Below are 27,165 nucleotides of genomic sequence, written 5' to 3'. Positions count from 1 at the left end.
CATATATTTTTTAAACGTAATCTTATCATATGTTTTCAAGCATGTAGATACCGTTCATGACATGATTTTGAAAACTTTTACGGGGTTTGATACTAATAAATAACATATTTATTTTGATACAGCGCTCATGGTCGTTGTGATCGGTCGACGGGATGATTGCGTCTCTTAGGTATATGATCCCAACTATGGTATGTCTAAGAGTTCATAATTGTGTTGCTGTTAATTCTGTATTACTTAGGTAAAGTAAACAACCCCTAAGCACAATATAATACCCTTAAGGTATTTTGAAGTTCATACCTATCAATAAGAGCTGAAGATAAGCAACCAGAGTAAGTTACTGTAAACATATCCAGTGTTGTTTCAGGGATATACATTGTATACTTTTGTAAATACAAGAAATAACCGATTTCAGTTTGTCATTGACTCAATCTGATGCAAAACACATTATATATAATAGATTTGACATTGCATTTTTACTTCAAATAAGTTGTGTTCATTTGATCAATAACTTTCTGTGATATCATCCAAAATTGGTGACGGCTCTTTATAAGTAAACAATTATCGAAAGGAATGCAATCCAATATGTATAAACAGAGAAATCGTAAAATTCCCTTTTATTACGAGACATCAGAATGAATACAATTTAACGCTAAATAAATAATGTATCTCTTGCAGATAAATTAACATTTCCAAAGCAGTAGAAATACGTACATATATTATTTAACGTTACAGTCAGAGAGGATCTGCCTGTAGAATAATTGCAAAGGGACTTGTTGTATGACACAAAAGGAAATTTGACATTTACAGCTCAACATGTTTGATTTAGGATTGCGAACATTTTGTACATCTGTGGTTTTGACTATTGTCAAAATTAAGCATACTGCAGCATTTCAATATGGATGTGGAGCGTCATTTGAACGAGACATGGCGTACGATAGCATTGTTCCGAACGATGAATATTTCTACATTAACTCTTTCACTGGACTCGATATAATCAGCTGTTCTTCGATCTGCCACCGTGAGCGCCCTAATTGTGTAGGACTTTTGTACAATGGAGAGCAAATGAAATGCAAATTGCTACAGCGCAACCTGAATGAGACCAATAAGGACGTCAATGCCACAAAGGATGAATGGGAATATTTTCGCAAAATTCGAAGAACGGGAGGTCTGTGTACAATTTATTGTGTTTGCATCAGTAGTTCCACTGGACTAAGTAGCATTTTCATATAATATATGAGCAATTCCAAGCAAAAAGAAAACCTTACGTGAATTTCTTTCCAAAATTATTTCTTGATGTTAAATGAATATATACACCATGGGTATCATTCCCTAAAAAATATCAAATGTATATTCATTGTCGTTAATATTTCATAGGTAATCAATGACCATAACTATATTAAATGAGCAATGACGTCGTGTTTTTTGCTCTGACATTAAGGCACTTTTGAGAAGATGATATCATGTACTTCACAATATGAATATGTGAAAATTGAGAGCATTAAATGCCATAAAAATACAATATTATGAGTCGGGCAAACATGAATCTCTGGAAATACTAGTTTACCGGAGCAAGATGAAGGACTTACGGCAGGTTTGACCGGTTAACAGGGAACGCTTAAGCCTCCTAGACACCTGATCCAACCTCTGGTGTATCCAGGAGTCCGTGTTTACCCAACTCCCTATTTCGTGTTATTTAAAGTAGGTTTGACAATTCGTCAATGTTTGTTATCTTTACCTTTCGTGCTTTCATCAGAAGACTGTTGAAACCCCCGTAACATCGATTTGTCAGATGCCTTGAATGAAAAAGTGATCAAAAGCAGATGATACTTTTGAATCAGTTGGAAGGCATAAACACCATATGCAGCTTGTATGGAATCGATTGTAAGATCGGGTTTTACACATTTATTTCGACTACGGATGACTTCATTTAACTGATCAAGATATAGGGCTTACGGTGGGTGTGAGATCAGCCGAAAGGAAATGCTTACTCCTCCTAAGCACCTGGTTCCACTTCCGTTAAATACAGGAGTTCGTATTTGCTCATGTTTTAATTTTGTATTCTTTATAGTATTTTCAGAAAATACTACTTACAGATTAGATTATTTCTAACAAGTGATGACCTCATTTTACAGAGTGTATAAATGTGGCAAGGACTTTTGTTTTCCTCATCTATGAGAAAAAAATTCACGTTGTTGGATTTAGTTTTGAGGAAATATTACAGATAAAGTACATGGTTTATCTGTCTAACAAATGAGGACCTTTATATTTTACAGAATGATTGACTGGATAGTGAAAATATGTTTGTGACAAAGATTTTGATATTAATACCAATTGTCGGGCCGTTTTACACTCTGATCTTTGACTCACGGTAATGGGTTGACAGGGAATGTTTACTTCTAAACATATTGAATTCTAAGCACCTGGTTCCACCTTGGTATGCCCAGGAATCCGTATTTGCATGTCTTGATTTTGTATTCTTTATAAGATTAATCATTGTCCGTTATCTATAGCGACTCTGGTGTGTCCAGGTGTCCGTGTTTGCCCAACTATATATTTTGTATTGCTTGTAGGAGTTATGAGATTGATCACTGTTCGTTAACTTCACCTGGCATTTTTCTGAATGCTCAAGAAACAGATCACCGCATTTTCATCTCCGATTTAATATTTAGGTGTTCTACTGAAGATAAACGTTAACGACAATCTTAGAATATCACTGATTGAAGGGTATTTTTTTCAGAATGTTGTGAGGATGAGTGGACTCCGTATATAAATCATTGTTACCGTTACAGCAACACCAAACTTTCCTGGGACGACACCAAGGTCATATCTCTTTCTATTTTAAGCAATTTCCCCCAAATGCCTACGCACTGTAACGTATAAATCATTTCCTAATTCATTTTGGTTTCAGACTGCATGTGAAGATCAAAACGCCTACCTTGTTCAGTTGGAGACGGCGGAGGAAACTTCTTGGCTATTGACAACTATGTTACCAAACGTCGGTAGGTAGGAATCATTATCCTGATCAATCACAGTAACGCAATCTTAGGTGGATATGTGGGTGATCTATATTGCTTAGGTAAAGGTCATAATCATATGAACAAATCGTTTCCAGATAATGAGATAATGGCATATCATATTAGTATATATACTAATTTTTCACAAATTATCGACAACTAAGATTGTCACTGTCTTATTAATTAGGTCAATCATTGATATGATATGTCTCTGTATGGTATCTCATATACTATATGAATACAAGCAAGGAATCTTCTTACATGACCTAACGGTGGATCTTCATCCATGACATCTGTAAAGGAAAGCTGAATCATCCAGATAATATACTTTGTAGTTTAAAGGTCAAGGTCACAATCATATACAGAAAATGTTTACTCCTAACCCTAGCAATGAATATTCTTTTCTGCACGTCTTTTGTTTGATCAGGTTTATATCTTTTAACACAGGACGACCAATTTATGATAGATATGATTTTGTACCCTGTATCTGTTACACGGTATTAATGAGAATGAGATCATTTATAGAACTGGTGGATCCTTTTGATCACCCTACTTGGGTAGGAGCAACAGATCGAGAAGTTGAGGGAACTTTTAAGTGGATTGTTGGTTATGGTGACATCACTTCGCTACCTTGGTACAGAGGACAACCTGACAATTCCTATGGCGGACAGGACTGTCTCACTGTCATGCGCAGTGCACAGTTTGATGACTCAAAGTGTGCTCATGGACTGGTTTCCGTGTGCGAGAAGCAACAACCGATTTGAAAATCCCGATTTATCAATAGAAATAAGAATGTGTTTTACAGAAACATCCGGTCATTAACTACTCCTGGGGACCTGATCCCACCTCTGGTGTGTCAATGGGTCCGTTTTTCCTCCACTCTTTATTTTGTATTCGTTATAAGAGTTATGAGATTGATTGCTGTTAGTTATATTTACCTTTCATATGAGTATTAAAAGCGGCATGCAGATGATGTAAATTCCATTTTTCCATCTTTAAAGTTTAAAATCCTTAACTAAGGTATTGATAGTGGTAAGCAAACTTTGAATGTCTGTGATTTACAAGAAAGACACATATCTCACAAGCCTTTGTTATCTAAACATTGTTCGTGTCTTGCTTTTGTTTATATAGGTCATATGTATTAGTAAAAGTTTCTTTTAAAGCAGAGTTGTTTTTTCAATGTTTACAGCAGCTACGTAGGTGTGAGTAGATTCTGTTGAAAGTAATGAGTTATACGGGATGGATAGTCAATGTTCCGACACCGATGACATCCCGTTAGTAGATAATATTCAGGCATACATCTTTGAACCTGACGATGTGCCAAATCTAAGAGAAATCCCGTTCTCAAACATTAACATTACAGCAACATTGACGGACTCGGATAGAGATCCTGGTCCCCTAAAGGGTGAAACGTGTTAGTAAATATCTATCTTATCATAGATTACAAATTTCGTTCGCAAACATGTAGTGTTACCTTGTTGATTATAATATTCTTTTTAAAGAATTATAGATCTGTACAAATAGAGTGTAACAAACATTAGTCAATCTAATTAAGATAAGTTCTTCTCTAACCGATACACTGGAGAAGGGAGAGCATATATGGTTTTAATTTGGACTAGATTGATGCAATAGCCTACAGTGTGTCGAATGTGTAGAGGAAAGCAGACAATTTACCGATATCGATTTAATGTATCGATTTCCTTATCAGGGGGTACCGGATTTGTTTGTGTGTTTGTTTGTTTGAGAGAGAGAGAGAGAAGGAGAGAGAGAGGGAGATATATATATATATATCAGTCTTCGCATTGAGAGAGACAAAGATGATGACTTTTCATTTAATATATAGTCATAACCTCTACCTTATAATCTTCTCAGTCATTACTCTAAAAATATAGTGGAAGTGGGGCAGATACCCATTATATAGCTGCAGTTTCATTTTACTACGTTGGCACACATCATCATTTTTTATAAAAACCACCGTATTCTAAAATTCTTGACAATTATTAAGTAGGCTTTTTGTTTTACTTTTTAATCAGGGGGTAGTAATTTCACACATGGTGTCAATATTCATAACTTCAAGTGGAGGGAGGGGGGGGGGGGGGGGAGGCAGTAAACCAATATATCGTTGCATATGAAATTAGATGTGTATGTCTATAAAAAGAGCATGTTATACAGAAATTCCTGCGGTTGACAAACCCGCGGCGACTTACGTCCAGTCTGAAGAACAGTAAGCCTATCAATTTGTAAACAGAAATGTCGATAAAATGAATAAAATGGGCTAGAATGCAATACGTAGGTTCGTCATTGAAGGTGGTTTTCCATTGGATTGAAGTAGTTCTAAGTTTAGAAAATTTCTCTGAGTTGCCTTGTTGGTAAAAGTAAAGAAACTCATTTCTGTGTCTATTGTTACAGCTATATAGTGTACAACACAATATAATGAGACTTGTAACTGTAGCCTGCTTGCTGTATGTGATGTCCACAGCTTGTTCGAATGTCTTCATGCTTTTTCGCTTCACAACGATTGACATGTATGACGTCACATACTAATGGCGCGAACATCTCCAACGAGAATATGCATATCTGGCTTCTTACAATTTCGATAGAAAATAATCACTAAAGCACGCTTTATATCAAAACCTTAATACTTGGACGAGTTAAAACACCACATGCTCATATATATTTACAAGGAATAAATATAGTGGTAATATCATTTAATGAAAACGTATTAGAATTGAAAAAAAAACACATTGAAAATACAAATAGGGATACAACGATGTTGTGCGAAGACTACATTGTACACAAAACACATGTTATTAACCAAGTTGATAACATATACAAGCTAAATAAATTGTTTTGCGTATAAATACAAAATTACACTACAAATCATTTGTACTGTTGACTCACAATGTTACTATATCTAAAACAAACCAGTTACCTGCAAAATCGAGCTACTGCAATCAATATACAGTAATTAAACTTTTATCAGTTAAACATTTCTCTTCATGTAGTAAATGAAAAATATAATACCAGATTTTTTAATTATCGGTCATTAACACTAAGGTACTTTTAGGGATCTTGTGTGTAGCCTACGTGGTATACAATAATATATTATATATGGTAACGACCAAATCCTAGGAACAATAGTGTATTGCGTTTAGATGCAAAAGTAATCAGATCAAGTTAGATGTACATCACCTTTAGGAAAATATATTTCACTAATTTTGAATGTATCCTTCATGCGGAATTAACTAACATAGCAAAGGCATCCTCTTAACACCCCGATGACCAGATTTTTTGCTACAATCTATTACTCGTGTAAAAGTTTTACAATATACCCTAGATTGCCCGCTAAAATACAATACACAATGCTCGATGGTAGTTGAAGAAAACGTGCTAAAACGGTAAAAAGCAATGAAAATACAGATAGGAATATATGTATGTTGTGTTAAGCCTACATTGTATATGATAGATGTTACTCACGGTACCGTATAATTTTTACAATATGTTACTCACGGAGATGTATTTCAATAATTTTGAATTCCGGCGAAAATTAAATGATATAAGAAAGACGTGCACTTAACCCCCCCCCCCCCCCCCGATTGTCTACTAGATTTATTACAATTGTTTCTTGTGTAAAACTCTCCAAGTATAGGAGGCTTAAGAAATAGATAATGACTCGAGAGGATTATGTTTCGTGAATGGATACATCATTGTTTCGTCGCGAAATTAAAGTATCGCGAAATAAAAGTGTTCTACAGTATACTAGATGGTAACAAAACGTTAACAACGCTAAATTCGTAGCAAATATTCTTTAACAATTTCAATCTGTAGAGATTAGTTCTCTTCACCATTTCTGCAATCTGCTGTCAAAACTATTTCTGTGCGATCCGCCCAAAGATTTGAAGTGATGGGAAGTAGCATGCGGGATAAACGAATCCTTGTAAGGACGAGGGAAAATGGCGTCCTGTGGTGTAGATACCAACATGTCCCTCCAGTTTCTGGATTCTTCACCATTTTCCTGTCGTAGCTGTGATTGTTTATTCCTGTAACAATTATCCAGATTTGATTTTTTGGCAATGTTGCATTTTATTTTACAAATCAAACCACAGGGGCTAAACCCGTTTCAGCCCATACTATGTGATACCATCAATATAGAAAGGTGTTTAACTCTACCCCAATCGCTTCAAAAGTCTAAAAATTCTTGAATTAGGTGTGGCATGCATAATGTGCTTATCTCCTTGCACACATTAACGTTTTAAATACTTGCATGCAAAATTTCAAGTCACATGTTCTAAAAATAACAAATATACGTCATCGATCTCTAGATTTGACTTCTTTTTTACCGATTCAGATCAACGGGTGGTTTTTCGCTTATGTCAGCAGCAAATTGCAGACTAGTGTGGAAGATTTCAGACCTATCAATTAAATTGCACATCAATTATACCCTACATACTTCCTCATATTTGAATAATGCTCTTCATGTAGACGTTACAGGACTCATTTTTTTCTTTAGCACCATCAACTGTTGACAAGACCTGCCAATTTAAGAAAAGCTCTAAAGACCCTAGAATTAATCAAAACATTATTTTTGTGATATTGCACCTGTGAAATTAAACATTAGTTTTTGGATTTCTTTATTTTTTGGATTTTGTTTATTTTATTTTATTCTGACTATTTTGACCCATTTCCCCCTTCCTTAAAGTTTTAGGTATTTTGGGTATTTAGTGCGTTTCTCAAAATGGTAGTTAGAGTCAGGAGTGGATGTTTTGTAACATAAGCGGTTTAGACATTTGAAGGGAGTGGAATTGTTTGTAGGTCAGAGTCTTTCTATATTTATGGTATCACAGAGTTTGGGCCCAAAGGGATTAGCCCCTGCGATTGAAACTGCATTGATAGCATTACGACGACCACATTGTACACTCAATTTCTCATTAGCTGTAGTTGAAATGTAGTATATTGTCACGTCGATAAATACTTACGGTTTTCTACAATATCTGGCCACCATTCCAACGATGACAAATAAAGCTAGTAGACCCGCAACAGAAACAGATGCTCCAACAGCCAGGTGTATATTCGTGATTGGAGACTGTAACGGTTCTTCTGTATATTTTGTTGATGTACTTTCTGTTGTCGTGGATCTGGCTGTGGTTGTTTCTCTTTCTCTCGTCGGTGATGTAATGGTCGTTGAAGAATCAGTTGTGGATCTTCTTGTTGTTGAAGTTGTTTCTGTTTCTGGGGATTTTGATGTAGTAGAAGTTGTTTCTGTTTCTGAGGATTTTGATGTAGTAGAAGTTGATTCTGTTTCTGGGGATGTTGATGTAGTAGAAGTTGATTCTGTTTCAGGGGATTTTGATGTAGCAGAGGTTGTCTGTGTTTCTGAGGACATTGACGTAGTTTCTCCTGATGCTATTTTCGTGGTTACTGTTGTTATTCTATTTGTCGTTGAGACTTCATAATCTGTTGTTGCTTTTAGTGTTGTGGCTGATGATGTTGTGGATTCCGACGCTATTGACGTTGCTTTTATTGGATCTGTTGTTGAGGATAGGAAAGGCATTGCTTCAGTTGTTGTCTCTGTTTCTGTTCTGCTTGATGTAGACTCTGACATAGTTGATTGCTCAATCATAGCTTCGGTTAATGAAGAGGTTTCCGTCTGTGTAGACAGGAACATACTTATTGTCTGTTTATCTGTTGTGCTGTGTTCTGTCGTGCTGTCTGTTGTAGTTTCAGTAAATGGTTCTGTGGAGCTTTTTGATTCAGTCTCTGGAAAAGTAGTTGTGTCGAGTGTTGTTGTCGACATGGATTCAGTTGTAGCCTGTCCACAATCTGCATGATAAAATAACCATAGAAGGTTCTTGTTTTAAACTCTTTGGAAGAAGAACTTTGAAACAATGAAAAAAAATGTCAAAAATTATTCTTTGCTCCCTGAATCGAATATTTGTAAACTTACGATGATCATCATATTCAACAAACGATACATTTATTGCATCATGAAAGCGAAACAAGGCACAACTTGCTTTGAAAACTTTGAATGATCGATCATACACAACGTTTTGAAAATGATATAGTTATGTACACCGACCCTCTTCCCTGACAATGTTGTAATCACAATGTATGCTCGGTATTACACAGAATGTGATTTTACATTGTCATACTTCTATCTGTGTCTTTTACGTGAAAGGTCTTTACAGCCCAGTAGCTAATTACTTCGTTACTAGCTTGAAAATACGGATGTATATTTAATTGCCGTTATAAAATTTAGAAATTCATTTCAAAATTAAGGAGTATCTCCCTCATGCATAGCTCTCATCCTTGGACGAATTTGGCTCCACTTTTTGGCACGCTGTTTTTGGCTATATTTAGCTCTAAAACGTCATAGTTATTTCGGATTTTAAACATTTCGGTTGAGCATCACTGGAGAGACATTATTTGTCGAAATTCGCATCTGGTGCATCGAAATTGGTACCGTATAAGTTTTACATTAATGTATATGATGTCAATAAGTCGATATTTATTTTTTCAATTGATCATATGTAAACCTATCAAGAGTTTCGCTCAGAAAGCAGTGTTAACCAAATGGAATATTAACAACCAAATAAACCACTCAATGACTTGAATGGCTCTGACAGCGATCTTTTGTCACTATGAAAGGCGAAGATAACGAACATTGACCAATCTCATAACTCCTATACGCAATGCAAAATAGATGGTCAGGCAAACACGGAGCCCTGGATACACCAGAGATGGGATCATGTGCCTTGGATGAACAAGCATCCCCTGTCGATCCGTCACACGCGCCACGAGCCACATATCCTGATCAGGCAAACGGAACCATCCGCAGTCAAAATCAGTGTGTCAAGAACGGCCTAACAATCGATATGAAACATGCCAGACAGTATTTGACCCAATGATAGGTTGCATTGACGAACTAGATCGTTATAACGACAATATAACTTACGAAATGCTGACTTCAATCGAGACTAATATTAAATAAAACTAAGAGAACGAACGGTGATCAATCCCATAGCTCTTAAGAGAAGCTGTCAGTAATCATGGAGAAGTTTTTGAAAAGTGCAAAAAAAATATTGAAAAATTCTACAATTTTAACCAGCGTTATTGATACAATCATTCAAAACGCATGTGTAAGTCACTTAAACTCAAATAACACAGAGTTATTGATCACTTTGTTGTTACCATGGTGACAAGGACAAAGTCCTTGAAAAAACAGTGAAATGTACCTCTTTAAAGTCCAAAATAAATACAATTAAAACAAAAAAATGCATATTTTTTTTAGTTTAAGGTAAATGAAAAAGGCTTATATAAAATTTTGTTGAAATAAGAAAGTTAAATATCTCAACAAAAAATGGTTGCCATGGCAACCAACATACCTTGCATTGTATACAGTCAAAAATTCAATAAAACAATAGAATTTTGAGCTTTTTTTTTTTCTTCCAGAAACGCAACACAATCGTGCAAGGTCTTTCATATAGAAAGAAATAACAAATGTTATATTTTTATTCAAAAAAAATAATAAATAAATAAAATCAGTTAAACAACTTTTAGTTTTTTGTTACTGACCTTACCAAAAAACACCAATTGTTTTCATGTTCAGCTACATTTTCGAAAATCTATGTAATTACTAGGCTAATGATCTAATCTACGTCAAGAACATTTGCCTTCTGTGTGCATCAATTACTTTCTAATGACATGCTAAATTCTATTGAACCTTGAAATGACCTTATCCTACAATCTCAAGGTCACATACATTAACCAATGACCTTCATATTTAATCAGTTGACCTAAACTGCATTTGGATTTAATTTAAACTTGTATGTATCTTTATCTACTAACGAAGCTGTGCATTTTTTTAAAATCACATATTGCTTTGGTTTAAATATATTATAGTTTATATATGATTGCACCCATGACAAAAGGTCTTTATGGCATATTCAAGAGAACAAAGAAATAACGTCAAAAAGATTTGACGTTGCATAGGCCTAGCGCCATTACGTAAAGATGCATATCCTCATGTACACGCACATGATTCAAAACCACGTGTTAGATTTAGGCTAGTATGCACGTTTTAAACCAAACAAAAAAACAAAACAAAAAAAACCCCCAAAAAACAATAGGTTTAGATAAAATATTAATAGAATTTCTGATATTTAATTTTAAGAATCTGAATGTTCTGCGTCGGTTTCTTTCGGCAGCGGACCGGCAAAAATAAAACATGTAGGTTACAGCAGATATAGCAGCGCAAATCCATGAAGGTTCATCTAATATTGTGTTTATTTCTTTGAACAATCAATCCCGAATGAATCTGAGGTAAAAAAAAAAATCATAATTTTTAAGACAAAAGTTGAATCCACTTTCTAAATATTCATGATCCGCCTCGGCTGCGGCAATGTTTACACTGTCAAGTCGATGTTAAACAGACGATTTGTGATACATCCCCCAATTTATTAGGTTATACCCTATCATTATTGATTATACATGATTTACAGACTAGTAAATAGTCATGAAAAACTTAAATATTTTTTGGTTTAGTAGATTCTTTATGAAAAAGCTGTGCGTCTGGTAATCCTATTTATAAATCCAAGAGAGATAACTCTGAGACAATAACTTAGTTACTGAGGTACCCCAAAGGAAAATGAAAGGTGTTAATTTAACCAAATATGAAAAGTTCACTTGTTAGTCACATGTTTATTAAACAATTATTACCAGATGCAAATATATCACATTAGACAGCAGATTTGAAGTCAAATTGTGCAATCTTTGTAACATGATATGTAGGATTTATATCGTTTTCCGGTTTTATAAATTCATCTGTAGCCGACATTAGGGGTCTTCGGAAGATGAATACGTTATTAACACATTTACAGTCATTAGTCTAAATTTGAGAGTTTCTGACACATATTAGGCCTATAATTTTCCAGGGGGGGGGGGGGGGCAACAGGAGGGGGTGTTCGGGATAAAAATAAATAAAAAAACGCACAGGAATTTCGAATGATTATTGACAAGCAATCAAAATCAAAAATAAATAAATCAAAAGACCCCAAATGCAAGGCTATAAGAATTGAAACCTAAATAGTGGTGTCATTCCCTAACTTCGAATGCAAAATCTTAGGGGGGGGGGGGGTAAGTAAAAACAAAGACAAAATTAACGTATCAAAAATACGACACCTTCCCCTCCCCACCTCCATCCTGTTTCTACGTGCCTGGTTTTAAGAGCATAATTTAGGAAACATTGATTATGATATCGAAAACAAATGCTCACTGAAAAAAGAGAAATTTATTTTTTGATACATACATGTAAGATGTTGGAATAAGTAGGCCTCAAGTATTTCTATATCGAAATCTCTATGAAGTGTATTGTTTTATTACATTTAAAATATGGATGTGGTCTAAAATACACGAATTACAGAATTTGTAATTTGTAATTGGAAAACGTGTGTGCTATACTCATAGCCAAATAATGATATAGGAATGGGGTATTTGTTAGAGAATCTACCAACAAAATACCACCCCTTCTCCCTTCTCATCAGAACAACAATCCACATCATTACGTATACAATAGTTTGAAATAGGAATTGCATTATAATAGAAATTACATTTACCATTTGATAGAAGATAAATTATTTCAGTGAGAATGAAATACGTTGAAAACACAAAAAGTGCGGCACAATGCATGTTGATTATGCAAGGTGAAGATAACGAACAGTGATCAATCTCATAACTCCTACAAACAGTACAAAATAGATAGTTGTGCAAACACCAGAGGTGGGATCAGGTGCCTAGGAGGAGTAAGCATCCCCTGTATGACGCAACATGAGGTGATAGTGTGACGTCAGCATTGATTCTGATTGAGTGTAGAAAATGATTTAGATATTCTTTGTTTTTTTTTTAAGAGAAACAAGTGTTCTATACTAGACATTCCTGGAATCTTATTTACCGGTGTTTACTATTGATTTACTAGATCTATCTGTCATTGGGACAGTTTGTATGAATTTGGAATGATTACATTGATTTTAACTTCACTATTAACTAACATATCAAATTTAATTTACAGAAAAATAGTGTTGAGTTTTGAGGGGTTTTACAAAAAAGGGTAAATTGTTTAACTGTTTTTATTTACTATATTGGTAGTATAAATAACTGTCTTAAAACGGCATGTAGAATTAATGTCAGCCCTGCTGCGTTTCAGAGAAAATAGTGTCTGAAAAGAAGTCATAAATGCTCTTTTTGTTACCTTAATTTATGACTTATTTTTAAGAATAATCAAGAAAATACACATTTTTTCAATCACAAGTACAATAATCTAAGTGCTTTTTGAATTTCCATTCAATGTACATTGTTGAGAAATTGTTTTATTAGAAATAGTTGTGAAAAGATTAAAAACCCAACTTTTTTAATATTGATTATTACCATACACAAAAATGTGAGAGTTTCATTTAAATTTGTGATATTTGCACTTTCCACTTAAAAAAAACAAACATTCTGAATGGTTACTGACAGCTTCTCTTAAAAACAACAAAAATTAGAGAGTTGGGCAAACTGGGACCCCTGGATATACCAGGGATGGGCCAAGGTGTCTAAGAGAAGTAAGTATCCCGCGCCCACTGGTCACACCAGCATGCACCATATATCCTCAGGTAAACGGAGTTATCCGTGTTCAAAATCAATGTGCCAAGAACGACCGAACAATCGGTTTGAAACATATCAAAGAGATTTGATAGGTTGTATATGATCATAAGCAGAATAAGCTCTTGTGCATCGAATAATTTAAGAAATATACACCTCTTATGCATATAATAATGGGATATTGCTACATAAATATGAGAAGTTGATCATGGCGAAGCTGAAATCATCCGTTTGTCATAACATTGAGTAGTTAGTTTGCCATTAATATTCACTTTCAATAAAATATTCAAGTATGGATCAGAAGTGGACGACTTTGTGGTGTCTTTCATTTCGAGTTCACAGGAATTAATGGATGCCATTTCTAAGACGGATTTATTGAATATAAATCTGGGGAACGATCCCACTCTACACATGGATGATTTTCCTATCAACATTATTACATTTCAAATGTATCCTTCACAGGACGAAACTATCTCGTTTGATAAAAGGTCACTGAAAAAGCTCTACCATTCCTTTCAGTCGACTGAACGACATAATCATATCCTATATTTAACATTAAAATAATGGTAAACATGTACACAAGGTTTGAAAAATTCAGCATCAGTAGTGTACCCACGTAAAGCACAGCACAGTACTACTTCATTAGATGTGTCCAAAATCTTGTGTATCCTAAGACCTTAAATCAAACTTTAAAATGTTGAGTTTACGCGGAATGTTTTAATGTTTGATCAACAGCAATGTTAACAGTTCATGCAGTGTACCGATAAGAAGATTTTAAATTGAATTTGTAAGTTGTGGTTAATGCAAAAATAAAGGTGGTTTCATGGGAAAATATGTGGTAAAATAAGCTTTAGCTATATTGAACATGTTACGAAACTATATAACATTTGTTTTGAGTCATATGTGTCCGTAAGAGTCAAGTCAGTAAGCATTAAACATTTGTTTTGAAAAATGTAAACATGATTATTGGTGAAACTCGTATGAATTGTTCATGATACATTGTGCAATTAAATATCGAACAAAAAATTAATCTACGCATTGTTACCATGGAAACCACGTGCCTTTTTGACAAAATATGATATATTGAAGTAGATCACTAGAATTTATCTTCATCCATACACATATTTATTGCTGGTTATCTTGATACTCTTATGATTGAATTCTTTATTCGGATATACAGTAATTTATTGTAATCAATATTGATACATAAAATTCATCTTGCCCTTTGATAATTATGTTAGTTTTCCGGGGCTGATATTGCTTTAAAAAGCAGTAAATTTGATAGAATTCTTAAAAAAAATATACAACCATGTCAAGGTGTATTAGCATATTTTACATTTGATATGGCATTTGTTCCACAATTATCAAGAAATAAATTCGTTGGTAAGTCACGTTGATAAAGAAAATGCAGTTTATTTCCTTGATATGTTGCCAGATTTACTGTCAAATCCCTTTTCCTTCAAAACTCTTCAGATTCAGCAGGTAAAAGAATATGATTTTAAAATCTTAAGGCTTCTTCATTTACTAACATTTTTTGGTTTTATTATGGAAACTTGGAAACTATGACAGATTATTTACATTCAAATATTTTTTTTCTCTATTGATAAATTCATTAATGAATTTAAGAATACAACTAAATCAGACCTACTTTATTTCACAATAACGGTTATGAGTAGTAAAATAAGATTGAAGTGAGCTAGCGGGTTATTTTGTAATGAAAAAACACCATTTACCTCTATTTGAAATGTACGAAAGATCTGTAGTAAATTCCCATAATGTAGTAGAGGAGAAACGTGAGTAGTTTTGGAAGGGAGTACAATTACAAATAACGTGGCAGTTAACCTAAAGCTGTCATTTAATACGATGAGTGCAGGTACATATGTATATATGTAATCTTTTCCCGGGGGAGTTGTCACCACATGCTATTCTCTCAGTCCATTCATGAGTGCAGGTACATATGGGATGGGGTGGGTGGTTCTTCCCCTTCTCTTTAAATGTGCGCCTAGCATAGCCTCTATTAATGAAATAAATGTTCGTAGGGGAAAAGAAGTACTATTATGAAGAGCATATAATATAATTAAACAATCTTCATATAGAGTCATTAAGGCGGCGTTATCCTTGCTATAATGTAATAATCCTTTTCATTTAATGTAGCGCTGACATATTCTTAAGAAGAATATCACATTGTACAGAAACCCTATCTCTGATCCTGTAAATAACATATTCAATACATATTCTGAATTTCCTAATTCTACTGTCTTTTACCACGGCACACAGGGCACATAGCATGTACATACCACATTTTATTTGGTACACATGTTAAGTGTGAAACCATGCTATTATGACTATGTCCTATTTTTCATCCTACTCGGTTAACATGTTTGTAAAATATGTATTCGGTAGGCCGGGAAATTATTCACAGAAGAATAAAGACAATGTATTAATTGAAGTACGTATCCCCATTGCCACTGAGAGTCCAAAGAAAGATAGTATATACAAATATTGTAAATATGGGTGTTCTGTAAGAGTTGATAACTATTTGGATTCAATTTTAAGCATTACGGTTAAACTGATTGGTGTTTGAAAAGCAATGATTTTGTCATTTTTTAAAGTATGAAAATTTGTCATCTCTATATAGGATCCGCTTTAGGACAGTTGCAAAATTAGGTGTGGGTTGGGTGAGAGGGGAAGACAAACTAATTACTTTTAACTGGTAGATATATTTTTCCCCCAATAATATGAAACTGTCAGATTATTCTCAATATCATTTCCAAACAAAAAAAGGATAGTTCAAGTGGAACTGAAATGATCCTGAACACGTTATAATTATGATATCTGAACACTATATAAAAATATATTGAATTTCCAATTTAACAATAAGTAAAAACAAATAAATATGTGATTATCAGAACAAAGATGAATCATATTCTCATAAATTTTGCAATTAATCGGTTTCCTCCCATGGCTTAAAATGTTTTGAAATACAAACTTCACATACTTTTGAAACTTTCATAGCTTTTCTCTACTTAGTTTGCCAAACATTTTTATTTTTAGAGATATAGATGTAAACTATAGATTTCATTTTTCCAAGGATTACTCTAGGCTTTAAATATATAGCAATAAACTCATGCTATTTTTGAAAATAAGTAAATGTTAAAATTTATGTTTTTATCCGTTGTCATGACAACAATTACTTTAGAAAATTTGAACGTTTGTAATTTTCAAAAATGGGTAAAACCATTCTGAAACTAAATGAAGTAGACAACATAACATAGATTATTTACTTACAGGAAATAAATACCCCTAAAGTAGCTAAAACTTATTGATTTTCACTAGAAATTGTGCACTTGTTGCTTAGTAAATGAATGTCATTGGATACCCAACCAGTAAAGCGTCCGAAATAATTTTTAGGTTTGTTTCTGTATTAAGTGGAATAAAATCAAATAGGGGATGCTTCCTGATCCTAGGCACCTGATCCCACCCCTGGTGTGTTTATCCAACTATTAACTTCGTATTGCTTATAGGAGTTATGAGATTGATCACTGTTCGTTATATTTGGCTTTGATATACCTCACCGGCGTTTGAAAAACTAAAATTTTGACTTTCCATGAAATGAATGATGTCGATTTTTGCTCTGAAGTTGAATAGTACAACAGTTTTGTTTATTTTCATAATATTTGCATTGCCAGTACTATTTTAATTGGTAGACGAAAATGTCTATAAAGTGTAAATATGTGTATTAGGTTTGATTATACTAGATTTGCTGTTTTATTTTGTTTTAAAGTGTAGAAAATTACACAAGCACGTTTAATCGATAATTTTGAAAAAAAAAAAAAATGAATTTTTTTTTTCAATAAGGATGTCGTGGAGACAATGCAAGTACATGTTAAAGCTAATGTTTATACATATTGTTTGCTATGATTTACAAAGTGCTGACAAACGCGCGGACAAAAAGACGGCTGCTACGTATCATAATATAACCCACCTATGAGAGTCGTATAAATGAATTATCATCAAACCATTAAATTCCAAACATTAATCGGTTAACGAAAATCTTAACTTTGTAACGTATATCGATTTAATATGTTGAAAGTGCTACCGTTCGAACAATGTCACATATGGGGCTCACGGCGGGTGTGACCGGTCAACAGGGGATGCTTACTCCTCCTAGGCACCTGATCCCACCTCTGGTGTGTCCAGGGGTCCGTGTTTGCCCAACTATATATTTTGTATTGCTTGTAGGAGTTATGAGATTGATCACTGTTCGTTATATTCACCTTGCATACATATGAACGGATTCAGAAAATTGTCGCCGTGCAAGTGTCTTCCATTGTAGGCATTTGAAGGTATGGACTAACATATACCTGCAATATTTTAAAACGTAAAGTTCCTACCAATAGTCAAATATATATTTTTACTATCTAGCATATAAGTCGTAGGTGTGAACCCTATGTATGCGTGTCTGACATAACCTCTCCTAATGGAACTATGATATTTGATTTAAAAGAATACGAGGGCATTCTGTATTGTACTGAAAAATCACAGTATAGGATAAATGAAAACCCATCAAAACTCTCTATTTCATGCCAAGGAATGATAATCCTGAATTGCATAAATCTAAATAAGCCATAGAGGTTTGCAAAATTTGATGACATCGCAGGAAGGTGGAATTACTTTAACTTTAAATCAATGTATATGGTACTATAATATTTGATGCATGTGCATGTACAATGTTAAATGGACAGGAACTCTAGTGTATATGTAGAAAAATATGTAAGGATTATATTTCAGTAGTTGACTTACCCTCGTTTTCCGTCCATTGGTATTTATCATTTGTAGCATTGCATATTAAACATTCATTTGTGGAGCTATTTTCCATCGGACGAACGCATGCGCTTTCAATGTAGCAAAACGCATCCTGTAAGGAAAGATGTCAAACATAGAATTAAAATTTCTATTCAAAACGTTTTAGAGAGAGAGAGAGAGAGAGAGAGAGAGAGAGAGAGAGAGAGAGAGAGAGAGAGAGAGAGAGAGAGAGATCCGTAGACCTCAGTTGTCGTTCTAGTCCATATCCCATTTAGTTAAGAATATTTATAGATGCATTTTCTATTTGAATGTTAAAACCGGAAATGTTTCGTGTTACATGTACTGGTATTATTCAATAAAACAACAGATGTCATTCTTAGTTAACAAATTCTCAATCGAGTTCTGTATACGAGTTTGAAGTCCGGCTGCAGATTGGAGGTAGATTCAAATGTAATTATGTATTCAATTATGTTTCCTTGCACGCTATACCTCAATAAACTGTTCCGTCTAATAAACAATCACGATGTAGATTTCAAGTGGTATGGCCTGTTCATTAATGATACCGAAATTTTGCAGGCGCAAATTCCAAAATGGCGTGCTCGTTGACGGTAAACCCCTCATGTTTTACGTAAGAATTTTGATATTTGCTTATCGAATTTTGTAGAACGTACATGGTATGTCTCTGCGATGAATAAAGAAAACGCATGTATGATAGGACTGTGAAGACAGAGAGTGATAGGACTGTCCACGTTATAGAGTTACACTCTTATGCCTTTTGAGTGAGAATGCGCATTACGAAAGTAATTTTCATTTGTACCAGCCTCTTATGAATAAGCTCTCTGCTTTGTGATGCTTTTATCACAATTTTTCATTCCTGGTGTAGGAGTGCATTTCAATATGTCTAATTCTAACACAGATAGCAGACCTAAATATTATGTTATCAAATACAGATGTTATATTCCTTTATTAGCTATCAGTGGGCTCTTCCTGGTTGTGTATTTCACGCCGTTTTGGCAATATTTCACCCATTTTACGTCGGTTAACGAAATATAATGTGAACGGATTTAAATACTATTTTTGTTTTTTAACGGATCTCAATAAGTCTACTCTTTTTCAAAAATCATATGGTTCCCAAGGATTAGAAACGTAAAAACTCGCTCTACCCCATAAGTCAGTGACCGGAGATGATTAAATCAAATATTTTGATAACATTTGTAGTCGCTAGCCTCTTTTAGCCAATCTGATGTTAATTTTGACTCTTCTTAACACAACCTAACTAGTTTATTATTTTCCTTCAAAAGTAACATGACCCATGTTCCGAGTACCCGAATCCTAAGAAACTTGTTGCTGAGAGGCTGAAAGCATGAACAGAAAGGGACAAACGACAACAAAACCAGTTTTGATAACAATATTCAAATTTAGTTATAATGCAGATTAGCTAGAAATTAGTCCAATTCAGTGTCAAATCACAGTAGGTAGATGAACAAATGAAAACAACGAACACTGTTCAATCTACTAAATTCCATATATAATACAAAACTAAGAAGAGGTCCTACGTGGACTCCTGAATATACCAGAAGTGGGATCAGGTGATGGGGAGGGGTAATGATCCCCTTTTGTAAATAACTTGTATTATCATTTACACGTACCTTAAAAATAAAAGTATATTTAATATCTTTTACGGCGAGTTACATTATCTAAATGAAAGATTTGATAATTTACCTTTACGGTGAAAAAGACATCTCCAGACTGATTATGATACTCCTGACATTGAGACTGATAAATAATGACGTTGTATGTTTCTGTAAAACGAACTCCGTCGTTAGAGATGTTGAACTTGATTTCAGTGGTCCAGGTACCAGAAGTGTTGACAGGAAGGGGACAATAACCCTCAAACAAAGTCCTCTCCTCCAGGGGAAGTTGCATTTGTTCTTCTTGTACCGTGGATTCGTTTACATCAACCTAATGATAGTACATTTAAAAAATATTCTTGGCCAACATGCAAGATTATGTGAACGTTTTTGATAATAAGAGGAGCAAGGTAATGTCCTGTGTTTCTCTACAATCCATCCTGATATGTTTTTCCAAGTAGTAAGCATTTCTCATTTCATCTAATGCTACTACATATGTAATCAAGCGACATATGAAGTTAACGTGAAATGAGACTATGTTTGCTATATATATATATATATATATATATATTAGGCTGGTTTATAAAGGGACATATAATTCCAGAACATTCTGTTTGTAGATGTTTTAGTGTATAATTCAAATGATTCCTTTACTAACCGAACAATAAAATCATGTATATGTATTTATATGGTTGTAGTTATGTTAGGCCAAGGGATGGAAAATCGGGCCATATAGTTTTGCTCTGCCTATCATTTTGCCGAAAACAATAACCTTATTGATAACGATTGTTTGGTGAGTGATAGGGATATCGTTTTTCATATGTACATTCTTGTTGCAATACCTTCCATTTGATACCAAAGTAAATAATTATAAACAATATATGCTGCGTTTGGCCAACCTTATGATCTGAATTTCCAAGTGAGGTTGATAACAAATTGGGGTACCTTTTCCTGTTCTACATGACTTTGCATTTGATTCTGCTTAGTGATGTGCTTTCGTAGAGAAGAAAACTTTTGAAAAAATGTCAATGTTCTGCAGTGTATGCTCCCATTTCAGATCCCTGGGTTTAAGAACTCTTCCAATTCACCCCCTCCCATTTCTAAAAATGTGGTGATCAATAGGTAAAGTAAAGTATGCTCTAACCATTACAGATAAGTACTTTTATTGAATCTCATTCACACCTGATGCACACTAATGTAACAGTTGGAGTCCATGTTCTCAAAGAAGTATTTCCCCATGATGGTGGCCTCGTTACATGATGATGCCGACAGATCGCACAGACCGGCGCTGGGTACGTCAGTTATTGTGGGCGGTCCCAGTAAATCAAACGAACAATCACTTCCGCCGTACCCGCTGTAACACGTGCAGTTTCCTTTAATAAAGAAGATATCTAAACTATGAGTGTTGCATGTAGAATCTCCTTGTATACATTGTTTGTGTTTATAACTAGCGTCAAGGAATAAACATTGGTTACAGCTTAGAAACATAATGAAGATGATCATATGATATAAATATTCTTTCCCCTTTTCAATGAATTACAACGAATTGTATTTCTGATTTCTTTTTCGATACTGAATTGCAATGAAATTCACAGGTTATCCAATATACTATGAAATCATTTAAATTTATTATGACCAATTTTTAGGCAATGAAATTTTAGTTTTGCAAAGACGCAATTTCATGCATCAAGATATTCGATAAATTTTGCATTTCATTCTGGTTTGAAATCCATACGATTCTACCCATTAGAGTAGAGTCCCAACATGTTTTGAATCTATAATGAATTGGAAATGCTTATGTAACTTGGGCAATAGGAAGCTGGTATTTACCTCCTTCACAAGTTCCGTGACTGCTGCAGTTGTTGGGACAGATGCTTTCTATTGTGTAAGTGACCTCGGGTTCGGATTCTTGAAGTGTCGCATTAAGAAGAACAAACGCTGAACACTGTTGGAGAGCGGCTTCCACGTGAATCTGGGTAAGGTTATCATCGCCTGTCATCTGATGAAAAGTGAAGATAAGAAACATTGATCAATCTCAGAAATCATATAAGGGAAACAGAGAGTTAAGCGAACACGGATCCCTGTGTATACCAGAGGTGGGGTCAGGTGCCTAGGATGAGTAACCATCTCCTGTCGACCGGTCACACTCGCAGTGATATCATAATATCATATTGTTTGTCATATACGTATCTTAATGTCTCCATGACTGTATTTCAGTCCTTGAGTATTGGGAAAGAGTTCCATCCCATTCACGTTTATCCCGTGGACACCTGGTTTAGAATTGGTCTTCAGTATCCCCTTGTTTGTCGTAAGAGACGACTAAATGGGAGTGTCCTTCGGATGAGACCGCAAAAACCGAGGTCCCATGACGCAGCAGTTGTGGCACGATAAAGATCCCTCCCTGCTGAATGGCCATACACGCCGAGGATAGGCCTACATTTTTCAGCCGATAACCAGCCGTGGTGACGTCTCCATATGAGTGAAATATCATCGAGAGGGAGGTAAAACAATATACAATGAATCAATAATTCACATTATTTCCTTTTAGACTAGTGAAATTCCCCACATCATATACATTATCATTGCACCCATGTGGAAATGGAGTATCTAGGGTCCTAATCCAATATTCTTCCCGTTGTCTACGAAAAAGGTACTTAATTTTGGATAGTTTGTGTGATGGTATTTTCCCAAACTCCTTAACTTCATGAACACGATGAATTAAAATGCTTGTAAAGAAGTTTGAAGGGTTTGGTACAGAAACTGCATCAGGTGAGTTTACTACTAATTTGATTTTCTAGTGATCAGTGCATCACAAATTATGCATTTTTACAAAACAGTTTGAGATCGAGCATATGGGATATGAAAAGGAATCCTCAAAAATATATCTTAAAGGAACATAACAGTATTTAATTTGGGTATAAGCAATTGTGTTTCTGTACCAAAGCCGACAATTTGACGATTGTACATAGGATAAATGTTTGATATTTCGAAGAATTATACGAGGGATATCAATGGAAATGTTGGAGCTTTCGTCCCTTATAAATTCCGCAGAGGCATATGTCCCTCTCCCTTTTCATATTTAGATATTATTGGGCGTTTTGCGCAATTGGAATATCATAAAAATATATTCTTAAATGAATTATAATATCTCGTACGTAATATAATTATGATTATCACTTCGGACACGCCGATCACCATTTCATGCTTCGCTCGGTCCGACGATCACATTGTATACATGATATATTGTTGAGGGAATTTGTCACTCATGTTTAGACGTCACAAATTTACACGTATGATTAGAGCGCAAGGCTGTAGCAGTTAGGACTCTTGAACGTGCCAATATGTCCTCTACTTTAAGGTCATGTCCAAAAGACTCTTGATTTTCACTTCATATTCCTGAGGATGTATCAGTGCAACAAGTCTGATTTAGATTAAGCAACGAGTTCTCAAGTTAATGAGTAGGCAATAGCTCAAAATGTGGAGAATGATCTTGAAACTTTAAAGTCTATACATGTATATGAAAACGAACAAGTGCATTAAGTTTGATGTTTGTCACCAATATTCTATCGTCTTCAAGAGAGTATATATATAACCATGGTTTCAATAAAAAAAACATGTAATTGGAAGTACATATACCTTGATATCTTCGATGCAATTGGACACGGTGACATTACTAAGGTCTGTTACGTGCTGTTGACATAAGCTGTACTCCGACGATTCCTGGAAAGCCTGCATACAAACCGCTTCTGCGTACTCCGTGGTCTTTACGAAAGTAATATTTCTTGTCTAAACAAATGCAAATGTATATTACTTTGTGATAACATTGAACCATTGAGAGCAATATTTTTACAATGGGCATGTAAAATGTTTTTATAAATATGGATAAAGGAAACGCACTTCTGAAAGATCCGCTCCCGACACGTCCCTTTTCCGCCTCCTGTTTTTCACGAGGTGAACGTTACATGTATACTGTTTTCCTCGGTTTGAGCTACATGGTGTAAATGTACTGTAAGAACACTCGGTATTACCGTCGTCGGTACATGTGCACTGAGGGACCAGAATGGTAGATATAGACTTAAGACTGCTGAAGACTGAACTGTCCCCAGTAAAGAGGTTCTCACTGTCCTGTATCCTGTTCAAATAGTATGTACTGCCATGTTCATTTCTATTCAATAACCTAAAACTGTTGGCTGATATCTTTATAAATAATTCTCCATTTTTATACTGATTTTGACTTTGGATTACGTGGTTACCAGATCAGGACATAGAGTTCCCTGTTGATATTGTTACACATCAAGTATCCCCTACTCATTTTAAACAGCTGATCCTACTCTGCTGTTTCTAGGAGTCGTATTCGTTATGTTATAAAATTTGTACACCTTTTAGAATTATGATTTTAATTACTATTCGAAATACAAGGTGAATATAACGAACAGTGGTCAATCTCATAACTCCTCTAAAAATACAAAATAGATAGTTGGGCAAACACGGACCCCTGGACACACCAGAGGTGGTATCATGCGCCTAGGAGGAGTAAACATGCCCTGTTGACCGATATAAGATTAATGAATATTTTTTATCATTAACTTTTACAGAAATCATTTTACTAAACAAATGATTATTTATATCAATAATTAATGAAGTCAATAATGTATTCCAAGGAACGTTTTCAATGACATCGTGCAAAACCTAAACATTGAAATATAATAACTAAGGTATTCAATGTATCAATATATATATATATATATATATATATATATATATATATATATATTGGTACAGACAGGGGATGCTTACTCCTCCTAGGCACCTGATCCCACCTCTGGCGATTCCAGGGGCAGTGTTTGCCCACCTATCTATTTTGCATTGCATATAGGAGTTATGAGATTGACCACTGTTCGTTATATTCACCTTTCATTGAATACCTTAGTTCCCAACTACAGGCAATGGAATGTATTAAGGGTACTTGATAAACTTTGACATTTAATTTTTTGGCATGAAAACACCGACCTCCAGGAATTTGAAAACTCATTGGGATGTCTGATGTTGATGTCGTCAGTGATGTTGTTGTCTCTTCTTCTGAAGTCATTGTCCTTTACTCCGTCAAAATATCCACACAAACCATCAGCATTTCCAACATCCGGGGCAGACGGGAGAATTTCTAGGTCAATGTTGTAATGCCCACCCCAGTCCATGATATAAATTGAAAGGGTTGTACCGGTGGGGAAATATACCTTAAAATGAAAATAATGAATATTTTCAGCAACAAATTGTTAAGTACATCAACTTACGACACACATAAAGCTATATTACTTTTCATATACGTAGTAATTTTACATCCATATACTAGGAATATCCCCAAAGGAACGTAAAATATTATATCTTATGGTATACCTAATTATGGCGAGTCTGCACTGACAGATGACGTCAGACAAGTCGAGATCAACGACTGGTCCAACTCATATCACATATTAGACCAACGTAGAAAGCATCCATAAAATACGTAGTAACAATCAACCTTTTCACGTTTTTACCGTAGTGATTCAATGTATTGGAGTTTTCCTGTAGGACATTCACGTATAAAAGTTTTTATGAATCAAACATTTGCCATTAAAATAAACCACCTCCGATGTATCAGTTTCAATGTAATACACAAATCTCGAATAGAAACCGGTTTTTTGTTGTTGCAAACCTGCCATATTGTCGATCATAATAGATGTAAATTGTGTATTATGATCGGTGACATATCACTTTTAAAAACTGTTTCTATGCGAGATTAGTGTATTCTATTGAAATAAATACTACCTGAAATTGCATGGTTTATTAAAGTACATCTGAAATACTAATGGAATCGATCATTTGTAGTCACAATGGGGTACCGGAATCCAGTCCCACAAGCACCTGTACCCTTTGTAGGGCTAGCCTAAATGTTCGTTCAATGTGACAGCTCTACACATCCGCAGCGATCTTGAACGCATCCCCGCGGAAGTTTAACGATCACTTTCACCATTCTGGGAAGGGGAGGCATAATAATAAGAAAAGTTATCAGTTGTAGGTATATTACACTCAATATATGAAACTATACGCATATTGTTGATTGATCAAAGGCAAAAATAGCTAAAATGGATCAATCTTATAAATAATATAAAATACAGAGTTGGGCAAACACGGACTCCTGGAAATACCTTAGCTTTGATCAGGTGATAATTTGCAATGCACTTGTAGAGCAAATATGGAAACGGAACATAAATGTTTGTAGATTTATTAAAAGTTTATATTAATTGATGGGTACGTTTTTGTAATTACAATACTCATAGCATTCAAATTTCCATATATCTTATATTGAAGTAAGCAGCGGACATTCTACGCCGTTTTCCTCCAGTGAATTATGATTGGCGTTGATTTCGTTGATTTTACATTGATCTTTTGGTAAATGTTTCGCACATAACCTTGAATTGGTCTGAGATTGTGTACCCATAATTCAAATTTCTAAATGTGGGATCCCTTGGAAAGAGGTATGTGGTAACCAAATACTGAAATTAAATGCATCACACAGTTTGACATTTCTCAAAATTATACAGTAAATCCTTTGTTTTATATATTGCTTTCTTTACATTAAAATATTTTTTCTGAAATCCTCACGAATGGAGAAAAGCCGCCATCATCGAAAATCATTTCCGTAATCAAGTACATTTGATCAGCTGTATGAACGTTATTTTCCATTTGACAAAAATTATTGTTTAATAAACCTTGGTGAATGCATGTTCATGCATAACTTAATTTCTTTAGAATATATTTTCATATGACCTGTGCTGTGAAAGGTGAATATAACTAATAACTGCCAATCTCACGACTCCTATAAGCAATACAAAATAAAGAGTTGGACACACACGGACCAAAATGCAAAATGCTAACTTTAAACGAGACTGTTGAAACCCCTGCACCATCAGCTTGTTTGTCAGTAGCCTGTCGCGATTTAAAAACTGACAATAAGCAGAAGTTCATGCGTATCGAATCAGGTGAGAGATATAAACAACATATGTAGGTAATACTGGAATAATGCTATATGAATGTGGAAA

The 27,165-nt window shown here is 34.7% G+C and overlaps 2 protein-coding genes across 4 annotated transcripts in view; one reads left to right on the top strand and one right to left on the bottom strand.

Moving 5' to 3' along the window:
- On the top strand, positions 1-4,173 carry LOC125657426 (CD209 antigen-like). The gene is made up of 5 exons (XM_056147411.1): positions 1-188; positions 676-1,165; positions 2,738-2,820; positions 2,909-2,999; positions 3,540-4,173. The coding sequence occupies exons 2-5, from the start codon at positions 814-816 to the stop codon at positions 3,776-3,778; spliced, it is 765 nt and encodes a 254-aa protein (XP_056003386.1). The 5' UTR covers positions 1-188; positions 676-813; the 3' UTR covers positions 3,779-4,173.
- A 1,532-nt stretch (positions 4,174-5,705) lies between these two features.
- Positions 5,706-27,165, bottom strand: part of LOC125657435 (uncharacterized) — a 74,979-nt gene continuing 53,519 nt past the window's right edge. For all 3 annotated transcript variants that reach the window (XM_056147398.1, XM_056147399.1, XM_056147400.1), the window contains 9 exons: positions 25,097-25,320; positions 23,984-24,218; positions 23,723-23,872; positions 21,917-22,085; positions 21,269-21,459; positions 20,178-20,417; positions 18,453-18,567; positions 7,991-8,834; positions 5,706-7,054 (listed from right to left, as the gene is read on the bottom strand). In XM_056147398.1, coding sequence (XP_056003373.1) covers positions 6,856-7,054; positions 7,991-8,834; positions 18,453-18,567; positions 20,178-20,417; positions 21,269-21,459; positions 21,917-22,085; positions 23,723-23,872; positions 23,984-24,218; positions 25,097-25,320 — 2,367 coding nt within the window. In that variant the 3' untranslated portion in view covers positions 5,706-6,855. The remainder of the gene's footprint in view (positions 7,055-7,990; positions 8,835-18,452; positions 18,568-20,177; positions 20,418-21,268; positions 21,460-21,916; positions 22,086-23,722; positions 23,873-23,983; positions 24,219-25,096; positions 25,321-27,165) is intronic.

This window comes from Ostrea edulis, chromosome 8 (assembly GCF_947568905.1).
Source record: "Ostrea edulis chromosome 8, xbOstEdul1.1, whole genome shotgun sequence".
In the NCBI taxonomy this organism is placed as follows: domain Eukaryota; kingdom Metazoa; phylum Mollusca; class Bivalvia; order Ostreida; family Ostreidae; genus Ostrea; species Ostrea edulis.
This window is presented reverse-complemented; position numbering and strand designations above follow the sequence as displayed.

Bases quoted from the DNA above. Each gene is read 5' to 3' on its own strand.
- LOC125657426 (XM_056147411.1), top strand. From the start codon at position 814: ATGTTTGATTTAGGATTGCGAACATTTTGTACATCTGTGGTTTTGACT. The intron at 2,821-2,908 runs GTCATATCTCTT...TTTTGGTTTCAG, and splicing joins TTTCCTGGGACGACACCAAG to ACTGCATGTGAAGATCAAAA. The intron at 3,000-3,539 runs GTAGGTAGGAAT...GATCATTTATAG, and splicing joins AACTATGTTACCAAACGTCG to AACTGGTGGATCCTTTTGAT.